Source organism: Rattus norvegicus, chromosome 5 (genome assembly GCF_021556685.1).
Source record: "Rattus norvegicus strain SHRSP/BbbUtx chromosome 5, alternate assembly SHRSP_T2T, whole genome shotgun sequence".
Taxonomy (NCBI): domain Eukaryota; kingdom Metazoa; phylum Chordata; class Mammalia; order Rodentia; family Muridae; genus Rattus; species Rattus norvegicus.
In genome coordinates, this window is record NC_141538.1 from 67,749,994 (window position 1) to 67,762,782 (window position 12,789).

The 12,789-nt window shown below is 40.0% G+C and overlaps 1 protein-coding gene across 6 annotated transcripts in view; it reads left to right on the forward strand.

The window, feature by feature from the left end:
- Window positions 1-12,789, forward strand: part of Stx17 (syntaxin 17) — a 60,685-nt gene that overhangs the window by 32,362 nt on the left and 15,534 nt on the right. For all 6 annotated transcript variants that reach the window (XM_087660387.1, XM_087660389.1, XM_087660391.1 and 3 more), the window contains 1 exon segment: window positions 466-691. In XM_087660387.1, coding sequence (XP_087516513.1) covers window positions 466-691 — 226 coding nt within the window.

Sequence of the window (12,789 nt, forward strand, 5' to 3'; positions counted from 1 at the left end):
GGGTGCCGAGGATTGAACTTGGGTCTTGTAGAAGAGCAGTGCTCTTATCTGCTGAGCCAAGTTCTGTCACGTGTTTTTCTTCTGCTCTGTTGGTTCTTGTTTCATTGTCATTTTTACTCTACTCATTTGGAAATATATGCTTTCATTAGAAATTATAGAATATATTTGTGCTTTAACAGTGCAGATCATTTGTTTCCTTAGAATATTTTATATATGCCCCACAAGACAAATGCCAGTTGTACAGCCTTTATTGTGTAGTAGTCACATGTAATAAAGGCAGTGTTACTACATAATCCTAAAGTTTAAGATTTAAGTTCATGAATTCTAGGCTAGTCAACAGAGAGAGATGGGAAATTGAAAAACTGTGTGTCCCTGCAGTAGACAACTCGTAATCATTTCTATTCATGATTAAATAGGTCTTATGTTGAGAGATAGTACTATAATATTTCTCTTTTTCATTTATAGCAACTGCGCTCCAATATCCGAGAAATGGAGAAGCTTTGCTTAAAAGTGCACAAAGATGATCTGATCCTTTTGAAGCGAATGATAGATCCTATGAAGGAAGCAGCAGCAGCCGCCACAGCCGAGTTTCTCCAGCTCCACTTGGAATCTGTGGAAGAACTCAAGAAACAAGTCAAGAATGAGGAAGCTTTACTACAGCCTTCTCTGACCAGATCCACAACCATTGATGGTAACATACATCTTACTATGACCCTACTTGATAGTTAGCGAAAGCTCACCTCCTCAGGGGTAATGGAGAGAGAGGCCCTTGTAAATCCTTGTAGCCTTGCCAGGCCAACTCCAAACAGACCAGACATATGTACCCTGGAAATTTTACAAGACAAGATTGTGTAGATTGGAACTTTGTGGCTTCAAGTACCTGCTTGCTTGTATTGAAAAGAGAAGTTTAAGTTACTCCTGAAGATAATGTTGTCCTTGTGTGCAGTGTGCACCTTTCTGCTCTGCAGTGCAGGGCAGGCTGTCTGGTAGCTGTCCTTGTGCAGTGTGCATGTCTCTCCTCTGCAGTGCAGGCAGGAGCTGTTCTCATCAGGCTCTAACTTCACTGTTGGGTTTCTCTCCTAATGACATGAGAAATCTGTGGTGTGTTCATGCTGTCAACTTTTGTGAAGTAATATTCTAAGAAACATAGTTATGTCATTTCTAAGGGTGCATTTGATAATACTTGGCAATACATGCTAGTATCTTTTATGCACAAAAAAAGTGGCATCATAGTACTTCAAAGTAGCTGTTTTTTTTGTTTGGTTGGGAGGTTTGATTTAGATTAAATCTTATAAGTAGTGAGTAGAATAACTAATAAAATTTCTGTAATTGAGTTATCTCCTAGGAAGCTTAAAGCCAAATTTTTAATCATCAAAAATTAAATTTAAAAAGTGTGTCAGCTTTATTTTGTAACTGCTGCACTTGCTTCCTTTTCTGTTGTAATTGTTTATCTCTTTTAATTTATTACATCTCATTATATTTTATATGTTTAAAGAGGCTTTTAATTCTGATGAAAAATATGGGCTACAAATCAATTAGAAATTAAAGTGAGAACTTAAGGGAACTGTGGCTGGCCAGGTTTCCTGTTTTATCCACCAGCCCACTCTGGTTACCATTCCGTATCTCTAAATTAGAATGTGTACGTGTTCACTGCTAGTGATTCAGTACTTTGCAAGGGGATGCAGAAACCGTTAGGTTGCCTAGCAGAGTTTTGGGTAACCTTTTCTGTAGTTTTGTACCTTGCATAGTGCTTTGCACACAGTGAACTGTTCATAGAGGTGTTAAGAACATAAACAAATAAGTAGACACATGACATGGACAACGTTGTCATTTCAGATGTGTCGCAATGGAGCTGGGCATGGATATGTGCAATCCCAGCCCTTGGGAAGTTGGGCTAGGGTGAGCAATTGGGACTTGAAGGCCATTCTGGGCTACACAGCCTTTTCTTATAAACCAGACCAAACCAAAATTAAAATAAAATAAATTAAAAAGTGCTTCAGTCACTTCTCTGCATAGATAAAGCTAAACTGTTAGTGCTCAGCCCTTAGGGGGTGTTTGGGGGCCATGCTTTTTGGTAGTTTGTCATTGCTCTTTTCACAGTTCTATGTTGTCACCGCCATATCGGTACAGAGGAGGTTGCTCCTGCTGTGGAACAAGAGCTGCTGCTCTCTGGGCCTTCTCTGCCCATGTGTGATGGGCTGGCTTCTGTATGGAGACCTTAGGACAACAGTGCTGACAACAGTAACCATGACGATAGATCACAGTGTTTTCTGGAAAGCGGAGTTGGCGTCAGCCTCCTGTTATTTAGCTTCCAGTGGCTCATCACTAGTGTTTGCATCTGAAGCAAAACACCGTACTTCTTCCAGGACGTCTCTCATAATAGTAGTGTAATACTGCTTTAATCTGCATTTTACCATCGCATTGTGTATATTTACCCAAGTACAACTATTTGTGGCCTGTGCACTTGAGTATATATTCTGGGGAGTTAACCTGGTCACTTACCCTTTGCCATAGTCGGAAGGATGCTGTGAAACTCAAGACCTGGCAGAATTGGAGGAAGCATGTTTATTAAAGAAATGAAAACAATTAGGACAGAGACAGGGGATGGGGCAAGAAGCAGCATGTGAAATTAACTCTCAGCCATATTGATTGTCAAACCTCATGGAATATCAGACAGTGCTGCTGTGACTGAGGCACACACCTGAGGTGTAGCTGACACGGAGCAAACAGACTGCTCACTGCCTCGCCCCAAGTCCGCTGTCCATGCCAAGCAGTGAGCCACTGCTCAGCTGTCTTAAATGCAGCCTAACAAAGGAGAATGGTGAGAGGAGCACAGGCATGACCTTCACCGCCTTCTGAGGAGGAGCAGGATTGGGCATGTCCTGTGGCTGCCTGCTAGCTCTGGACTCCGGTCTGTCACTGCCTGGTTTTGTCCTGTGTGCTCCAGTTTCTCCTTGTTTTTGTTTGAATACCTATCATAGTAGTGACAGTCTGTAGGTAGAAATGTGTGTGATTTGCATGGAGGTTACATGTCTTCAAATTCTTTATGAATCTGATTCTAAATGCATTGGTTGGAAACAGATTCAGGAGTAAGCCTGCCACATTTCCATGAGTGAGATAAAAAGTACAAAACAGTTTCCATCTAAGGCTAGAAAACAATGAGTAGAGAAGAGTAGGCCTCTTAGGTTTACTAGGAGGTGAGGAAAGGAAGATCAGGGGAGCTGTGGGTTTGCTGTTTCTTTTGTCCAGATTCTGAGAGTTCTCATAGCCGGTCTCTGCCAGGCCTGTCAGCTATGGTTAAGCTCCCTTGTGTCTCACATGTCGACTTTGCTGTCCCCCTTGTGCTCCCCACCAAGAGGACAGATGAGCCTGTCCATCTGATTTGCATTCAGAATGGAGGCTCAGGCCATTCAGCGTGGGGCAGCGCATCTCCCCAGCCTCAGTTTGTCTTCCCATCCCCACATCCAGAACATGGATTTAAGTGGCACAGCAGGAAGGGAATGTTAGTCCATTTTCAACAAATACCCTCAAAAGAAAAGATCTCACTCTTAAAGTTGCTGAGAATCTGAGACCTGAGTGTAGAATTCGATGCGATACTAGATTTTCACCACTGGGGTCAGCATGCACTGAATGGCTGTGGAACACAGCACTGGTTTTGTCTGATAGTATTTAGAAGCTACATCTCCTGTTGACTATAATCTAAATATCGTCTTCTGCATTAAGATGTGAATTACAAGTCATTTTATTTTGATAGATTGGTTTATGTTAAATGATGATCAGTAAATTAATTTCATTTTTAAGGTGTCAAAACTTAAAAGGTTTAAGGAATGCTTTTGAATTTATTTAGTTTTGTAGTGAAACCCTACTACTGTCATGAAGCTTAGTAGAGATTTCATATCCATTAGGCTGTACTTCCTGGTAGAACTCTATTTTGCTGTTTACAAGGTCAAAAAAGGGGGTGGGCAGAATATTGTTACATAGCTTATTTATCACTTCTGTCAGAGGGAGTTAATGTCTTAAAGTTTATTTAAATGTATAGCCAGCCATAAGGTTTTAACACACACACGCACACACACACACGCACATGCCTGTACATGTTTGTAAGCGGTCATAGTCAAAGGATAAATACTAAGGTATGAGCTGAAATAAGTGAATTGCAGAAGTTGTAGAAATTACGAGTTCATTCGTGACAGTCATGCCCTGAGTTGATTTGTGTTCTCTGAGTTGTAAATTAACAACAGGTTTTCCATGGAAGAGAAAGGACGTCTTTGCTGTAACTAAGACACATACATAGCTTGTTTTCAAATGAGAGGGAAATGACCTAATCATTTTTTTGTTCTGACAGAAATCTATCATTTCTTTAAAATGTCAGATACTTCTCATCTCTACTTGTTTTAGATAATGCATTTTATATTATAATCTTTCCTTATTTTGTACCTACTTCATTTGAATCTTCTCTAGGTTATAGCTTAAAGTCTTTAGTGTGTCACAATTACAGAGTTCTGCTTATATCCCAACTGACACAGATCAAGAAGTTACATGGAATTTAGTGAAAGAAAGGTCATAGGTTGATTCATTTATCTTGATTGAGGTTAAAATTTTAAAAAAATTAAACATGTGGAAAGATTGGCTCTTTACTATAATGATATAAAATGTACTCTGTCTGATGATTTTGTTCTTTAAGATACAAAATGTAGACACCCACATGCATACAGATGGCACTAAGACCAGAAGGTGGGAAGGAAAGTATTGAAGATTCCAAACAGAGTAGAAGGGGCCTTGATTGGGTATGATTAAGATATAATATTGTGGGCTGGAGAGAGGCTTAGCAGTTAAGAGCACTGACTGTTATTCCAGAGGTCCTGAGTTCAATTCCCAACAACCACATGGTGGCTCACAACATTTGTTATGAGATCTGATGCCTTCTTCTGGTCAGTCTGAAGACAGTGACAGTGTATTCATATACATACAATAAGTAAGTCTTTAAACAAAATTATGTTGTTGCCATAAAATAAATACAAATATTATTTAAAAGGCATATTATGAAAAACCCAAGCCTTTCTAGGCAATGTGACACTTCTATAATCTCAAAATAAAAATATCTATATCTCTATATATATTCAAATATCAAGTTTAGAATTGAAAAATAGTATGAATTCTGGTAAGTCTTCATGGAGTCTTTTGTTCAGCTGACTGTGCCCTTCCTGATTAGTTTAAGTGAGTTCTTTCTTTTTTTGGATATTTTTTAATTTACATTTTGAATGTTATCCCTCCTAGTTTCCCCTCCAGAAACCCGCTATGGCATCCCTCATTCCCCTGCTTCTATGAGGGTGCTTCCTCCCTCACCCACCCACTCCCTCCCGCCTCCCTGCCCTGGCATTCCCCTACCCTGGGGCATCGAGCCTTCACAGGACCAAGGGCCTCTCCTCCCACTGATGCCCAACAAGGCCATCCTCTGCTACATGTGCGGATGGAGCCATGGGGCCCTCCCTGTGTTCTCTTGGGATAGTGGTTTACTCTCTGGGAGCTCTGGAGGGTGTGGTTGGTTGATATTGTTGTTTTTCTTATGGAGTTGCAAACCCTTCAGCTAATTCAGTTCTTTCTCTAACTCCTCCATTGGGGACCTCATTCTCAGTTCAATGGTTAACTGCATGCATCAGTCTCTGTATCTGTCAGGCTCTGGCAGAGCCTCTCAGGAGACAGCTGTATCAGGCTCCTGTCAGCATGCACTTCTTGGCATCAGCACTATTGTCTGGGTTTGGTGTCTGTATATGGGCTGGATCCCCAAGTGGGGCAGTCTCTGGCTGGCCTCTCCTTCAGTCTCTGCTCCACACTTTGTCTTTATATTCCCCTCCTGTGAGTATTTTTGTCCCCCCTTCTAAGAACGTCTGAAGCATCCACACTTTGGTCGTCCTTCTTCTTGAGCTTCATGTGGTTTGTGGATTGCATCTTGGCTAGCTCAAGCTTTTGGGCTAATATCCACTTACCAGTGAGTGCACACCATGTGTGTTCTTTTGTGATTGGGTTACCTCACTCAGGATATTTTCTAGTTCCATCCATTTGCCTATGAATTTCATAAAGTCGTTGTTTTTGATAGCTGAGTAATATTCCATTGTGTAGATGTACCACATTTTCTGTATTCATTTCTCTGTTGAAGGACATCTGGGTTCTTTCCAGCTTCTGGCTATTATAAATAAGGCTGCTATGAACATAGTGGAGCATGTGTCTTTGTTATATGTTGGGGCATCTTTTGGGTATATGCCCAAGAGAGGTATAGCTGGGTCCTTAGGTAGTTCAATGTCCAATTTTCTGAGGAACCTCCAGACTGATTTCCAGAGTGGTTGTACCAGCTTGCAATCCCACCAACAATGGAGGAGTGTTCCTCTTTCTCCACATCCTTGCCAGCATCTGCTGTCACCTGAGTTTTTGATCTTAGCCATTCTGACTGGTATGAGGTGGAATCTCAGGGTTGCTTTGATTTGCATTTCCCTGATGACTAAGGATGTTGAATATTTCTTTAGGTGCTTCTCAGCCATTCAATATTCCTCAGCTAAGAATTATTTGCTTAGCTCTGTACCCCATTTTTTAATAGGGTTATTTGACTCTCTGGAGTCTAACTTCTTAAGTTCTTTAAATGTTTTGGATATTAGCCCTCTATCAGCTATAGAGTTGGTGAATATCTTTTTCCAATCTGTTGGTTGCCATTGTGTCCTAATGACAGTGTCCTTTCCCTTACAGAAGCTTTGCAATTTTATGAGGTCCCATTTGTCAATTGTTGGTCTTAGAGCATAAGCCATTCCTGTTTTGTTCAGGAAATTTTCCCTAGTGCCTATGTGTTCGAGGCTCTTCCCCAAGTTTTCTTCTATTAGTTTGTGGAGGTCCTAGATCCACTTGGACTTGAACTTTGTACAGGGCGATAAGAATAGATCAATTTACATTTTTCTACATGTTGACCTCCAGTTGAACCATCACCATTTGTTGAAAATGCTATCTTTTTTCCACTGGATGGATTTAGCTCCTTTGTCAAAGATCAAGTGACCATAGGTGTGTGGGTTCATTCTGGGTCTTCAGTTCTATTCCATTGATCTACCTTCCTGTCTCTGTACCATATAGTTTTTATTACTATTGCTCTGTAATACTTCTTGAGGTCAGGGATGGTGATTGCCCCAGAAGTTCTATCATATTTTGCTATCCTAGGTGTTTTGTTATTCCAAATAGATTTGCAGATTGCTCTGCAATCTAACTCTGTGAAGAAATGACTTGCGATTTTGATGGGGATTGCATTGAATCTGTAGATTGCTTTCGACAAGATGGCCATTTTTTCTATATTAATCTTACGAACCCATGACCATGGGAGATATTTCCATTTTCTGAGATCTTCTTCAATTTCATTCTTGTGAGACTTGAAGGTTTTGTCATACACATCTTTCACTTGCTTGGTTATAGTCACCCCGAGGTATTTTATATTATTTGGGACTTGTGAAGAATGTTCAACATTCTTTCTCAGCCTGTTTATCCTTTGAGTAGAGGAAGGCTACTGATTTGTTTGGGTTAATTTTATACCCAGCCACTCTGCTGAAGTTGTTTATCAGGTTAGGAGTTCTCTGGTGGAACTTTTGGGATCACTTTAATATACTATTACATCATCTGCAAATAGTGATATTTTGACTTCTTCCTTTCCAATTTGTATCCCTTTGACCTCTTTTTGTTGTCTAATTGCTTTGTCTAGGACTTTTTTTAAGTACTATATTGTATACTTAGGGAGAGAGCAGGCAGCCTTGTCTATTCCCTGATTTTAGTGAGGTTTCTTCAAGTTTCTCTCCATTTAGTTTGATGTTGGCTACTGGTTTGCTGTATATTGCTTTTACTATGTTCAGCTATAGGCCTTGAATTCCTGATCTTTCCAGGAATCCTTTTATCATGAAGGGGTGTTGAATTTTGTCAAATGCTTTCTCAACATCTAATAAAATGATCATGTGGTATTTTTCCTTGAGTTTGTTTATATAATGGATTACATTGATGGATTTCCATATATTGTACCATCCCTGCATGCCTGGGATGAAGCCTACTTGATAATGATGGATGATTGTTTTGATGTGTTCTTGGATTCAGTTTGTGAGAATTTATTATTGAGTATTTTTGCATCAATATTCATAAGGGAAATTGGGCTGAAGTTCTCTTTTTTTGTTGGTCCTTTGTATGAACAAATTGGGTAGTGCTCCTGTTTCTATTGTGTGGGATAGTTTGGACAGTATTGGTATTGGGTCTTCTATGAAGGTCTGATAGAATTCAGTACTAAAACCATCTGGTTCTGGGCTTTTTTTGGTTGGGAGATTTTTTTTTTTTTTTTTTTTTTTTTTTTTTTTTTTTGGTTCTTTTTTTCGGAGCTGGGGACCGAACCCAGGGCCTTGCGCTTCCTAGGTAAGCGCTCTACCACTGAGCTAAATCCCCAGCCCCGGTTGGGAGATTTTTAATGACTGCTTTTATTTCTTTAGGAGTTATGGGACTGTTTAGATGGTTTATCTGATCCCGATTTAACTTTGGTACCTGGTATCTGTCTAGAAAATTGTCCATTTCATCCAGATTTTCATGTTTTGTTGAGTCTAGGCTTTTGTAGTAGGATATGATTATTTTTTGGATTTTCTCAGATTCTGTTGTTATGTCTCCCTTTTCATTTTTGATATTGTTAATTTGTGCCCTCTGGTTAGTCTGGCTAAGGATTTATCTATCTTGTTGATTTTCTCAAAGAACCAGTTTCTGGTTCTATCGATTCTTTGTATAATTCTATTTGTTTCTACTTGGTTGATTTCAGCCTTGAGTTTGATTATTTCCTGAGGTCTAGTCCTCTTGAGTGAATTTGCTTCTTTTTGTTCTAGAGCTTTCAGGTGTTTGTCAAGCTGCTCGCGTGTGCTCTCTCCACTTTCTTTTTGGAGGCACAGCTGGGTATCATTATCATTATCATTAAATTCTAAAAAGTCCTTAATTTCTTTCTTTATTTCTTCCTTGACCAGGTTGTTCAGCTTCCATGGGTATGCGGCTTTCTGTCATTTTGTTGTTCTTGAAGACCAGCCTTAGTCCATGTTGATCTGATAGGATGCATGGGATTATTTCAGCCTTCTTGTATCTTTTGAGGCCTGTTTTGTGACCAATTATATGGTCAATTTTGGAGAAGGTACCATGAGGTGCTGAGAAGAACGTGTGTTCTTTTGTTTTGTGATGAAATGTTCTATAGCTATCTGTTAAAATCATTTGGTTCACAACTTCTGTTAGTTTCACTGTGTTTCTGTTTAGTTTCTGTGTCTATGATCTGTCCACTGATGAGAGTGGGGTGTTGAAATCTCCCACTATTATTGTGTGAGGTGCAATGTGTGCTTTGAGCTTTAGTAAAGTTTCTTTTATGAATGTGAGTGCCCTTGCATTTGGAGCATAGATATTCAGAATTGAGAGAGTTCATCTTGCTAGAGTTTCCCTTTGATGAGTATAATGCCCTATTTTGGATGGATTTGTGGAAAGATATTGTGTAAATTTGGTTCTGTCATGGACTGTCTTGGTTTCTCCATCTATATTAATTGAATTTTGCTGGATATAGTAGCCTGGGCTGGCATTTGTGTTCTCTTAGGGTCTGTATGCCATCTGCCCTATTTTTTTTTTTTATAACTTTTGGTTGAAAGTCGATTTTATTTGATATTAGAATGGCTACTCCAGCTTGTTTCTTGGTACCATTTGCTTGGAAAGTTGTTTTTCAGACTTTTATTCTGAGGAAGTGTCTGTTTTTCTCACTGAGGTGTGTTTCCTGTATGCAGCAAAATGCTGGGTCCTGTTTAATGTATCCAATCTGTTGATCTATGTCTTTTTATTGGGGAATTGAGTCCATTGATATTAAAAGATATTAAGGAAAAGTGATTGTTGCTTGCTGTTATTTTTGTTGTTAGAGGTGGATTTCTGTTTCTTTGGTATCTTCTTTTGGTTTTGTTGCAAAAAGATTTCTTTCTTGCTTTTTCTAGGGTGTAGTTTCTGCCTTGTGTTAGAGTTTTCCATCTATTATCCTTTTTAGGGATGGATTTGTGGAAAGATATTGTGTAAATTTGGTTCTGTCATGGACTCTCTTGGTTTCTCCATCTATATTAATTGAGTTTTGCTGGATATAGTAACCTGGGCTGGCATTGGTGTTCTCTTAGGGTCTGTATGCCATCTGCCCAGGATCTTCTGGCTTTCACAGTCTCTGGTGAGAAGTCTGGTGTAATTCTGATAGGTCTTTCTTTATATGTTACTTGACCTTTTTCCCTTACTGCTTTTAGTATTTTTGTTTGTTTGTTTCTTTAGTGCATTTGGTGTTTTGACTATTATGTGACGAGAGGATTGTCTTTTTAGTCCAATCTATTTGGAGTTCTGTAGGCTTCTTTTATGTTTATGGACATCTCTTCCTTTAGGTTAGGGAAGTTTTCTTCTATAATTTTGTTGAAGATATTTACTGGCCCTTTAAGTTGGGAGTCTTCACTCTCTTCTCTACCTATTTTCCTTAGGTTTGGTCTTCTCATTGTGTCCTGGATTTCCTGGATGTTTTGGGTTAGGAGCCTTTTGCTTTTTTTTTTTTTTTCATTTTCTTTGACATTTGTCTCAGTGTTTTCTGTGTATCTTCTGCCCCTGAGATTCCTTTATCTCCTGTATTCTGTTGATAATGCTTGCATCATGATTCCTGATCTTTTTCCTAGGTTTTCTATTTCCAGAGTTGTCTGTCTTGGTGATTTTTTTTTTATTGTTTCTATTTCCATTTTTAGATCCTGATGGTTTTGTTCAATTCCTTCATCTGTTTGGTTGTGTTTTCCTGTAATTCTTTAAGGGATTTTTGTGCTTTCTCTTTAAGGGCTTCTACTTATTTATCTGTGTTCTCCTGTATTTCTTTTAAGGGAGTTATTTATGTCCTTCCTAAAGTCCTCTAACATCATGCTGAGATGTGATTTTTAAATCAGAATCTTGCTTTTCCAGTTTGTTGGGGTATCCAGGGCTTGCTGTGGTGCGAGACCTGGGTTTTGAAGATGCCAAGTAGCTTTGTTTTCTGTTGCTTAAGTTCTTGCACTTGCCTTTCACCATCTCGTTGTCTCTGGTGTTAGCTGGTCTTGCTGCCTTTGACAGTGGCTTGACCTTCCTGTAAGTGTGTGTGTCAGGACTCCTGGGAGACCAGTTCTCTCTTGGCCGGGTTTGCGTACAGAGAGCTGGAGCACAGAGTCGACTCCAGGCACAGAGGCAAATGGGAAGTATTCTATCCCACACTGGTCCTTGTTTCCTGTGTCCTGAGGGCTCTGGGTGGGTCCCTCCAAACAGAAGTGGTGGTCTCACCTGTGCTGTCAGGTGTGTCAGCATTCCAGGAAGTCCAACACTCTCCCAGGGGGATCTGTACACAGCAATTTTTTTTCTTAAGAATAAAGTATTCATTAATTTTGAAAATAAACTAATCACACTTTTTATAAAATATCATTGGTTTCTAGGCTTGGCTGGGAAAACCAAAAGGACTTGAAAGTAAATGGTAATTAATATATGACCATTGATAATTCATTATGACTGACTCATGAGTAGGTCAGTTCACAGCCGTGTCACTTCACTTGTAAAATCCTTCAAAGCCTTCTCTTGTCTGCCACATGAAGTCTTTTTCTGGTCAGAAAGGCCCCACTTCATCTCCAGTGCCTTTTGCTCTTCTCCTTCTGTGTCTCATGATTCATGCTCTGCTAACTCCCGGCTGCTGGTTGTAGCTCAGCTGTGTTCTACTCTCGTGAGGCGCTTGCTTATGCTGCTTTCTCCCTCTAGCACTTAGATTCCACCTTTAACCTGCTATCTCAAGCTGACTTAGAATTCCCTCTGAACTCTATTGTCTCTAGTATGGTCTACCCCTCTTTTATGTCTGGTTCCCCTAGAATGTAAGCTCTTTGGGAATCATGGTCTGTGCCATCCACATTTTCATCCTTGGTAAAAAGAACACATAACGTCGAACTGTGTGTTTAAACTAGTCACTGGGACTAGTAAATGCTCTTGCCACCCAGACCTGAGTCTGATCATATAGGAGAGACCCATCTCCTATTCTGTTAAGTTGTCCTCTGACTTTCACATGTGCACCATGGCACAGATAAATGCATGTGTACACACAATAAATAAAGTATAATTTTAAAAAATATTTTATGATGGCAGGTGTTTTGAGCTTAAAAGTAGACTGAGCAGAGCTTCTGGAATCCTGCATCTCCACTGTTGGCTCTCTGAGGCTGAAGATTGTCATTTTGCACTGGATATGTTGTTAAAGCCTCCCAACTGGCTTTTCACTACAGCTTTCTCTCCTATCAACTCCATCCTTGATGTGTTCTTCACAATGTGGCTATGGCCTGATTATGGCACCTTCCAACTTCCCAGTAGTCTCTAGCTCCCCTTCACAGTTCGCTAGATCATATGAGAAAGACACAGCTCTTGGGAAAGTTTTGCAATGCCCTGTAGTGATCTCACCTTAGACTGTGAGCCTCAGCCTCTGCTTTCTTCCTCACGTCTCTGTGCATCAGTCAGACTGCACATCTTTCAGCTTTAAGGCTCTGCACACATTGTTCTCCTTGAGTTACACACTTTGGGCACCACACTCCATTCTGCCTCTGGTTTTCTCTCCTCCTCAGGCTTCAGCCTCAGAACCCCTAACTACCATTTCCACGAGTCAGGATTTCATGCCTGTCCTACACTTTGGTGGGACATCAGACTCACCTATGGCATAGTCTTGTCAGATAATACTGACTGAACTTGTCAGTTCATGCCTGTACC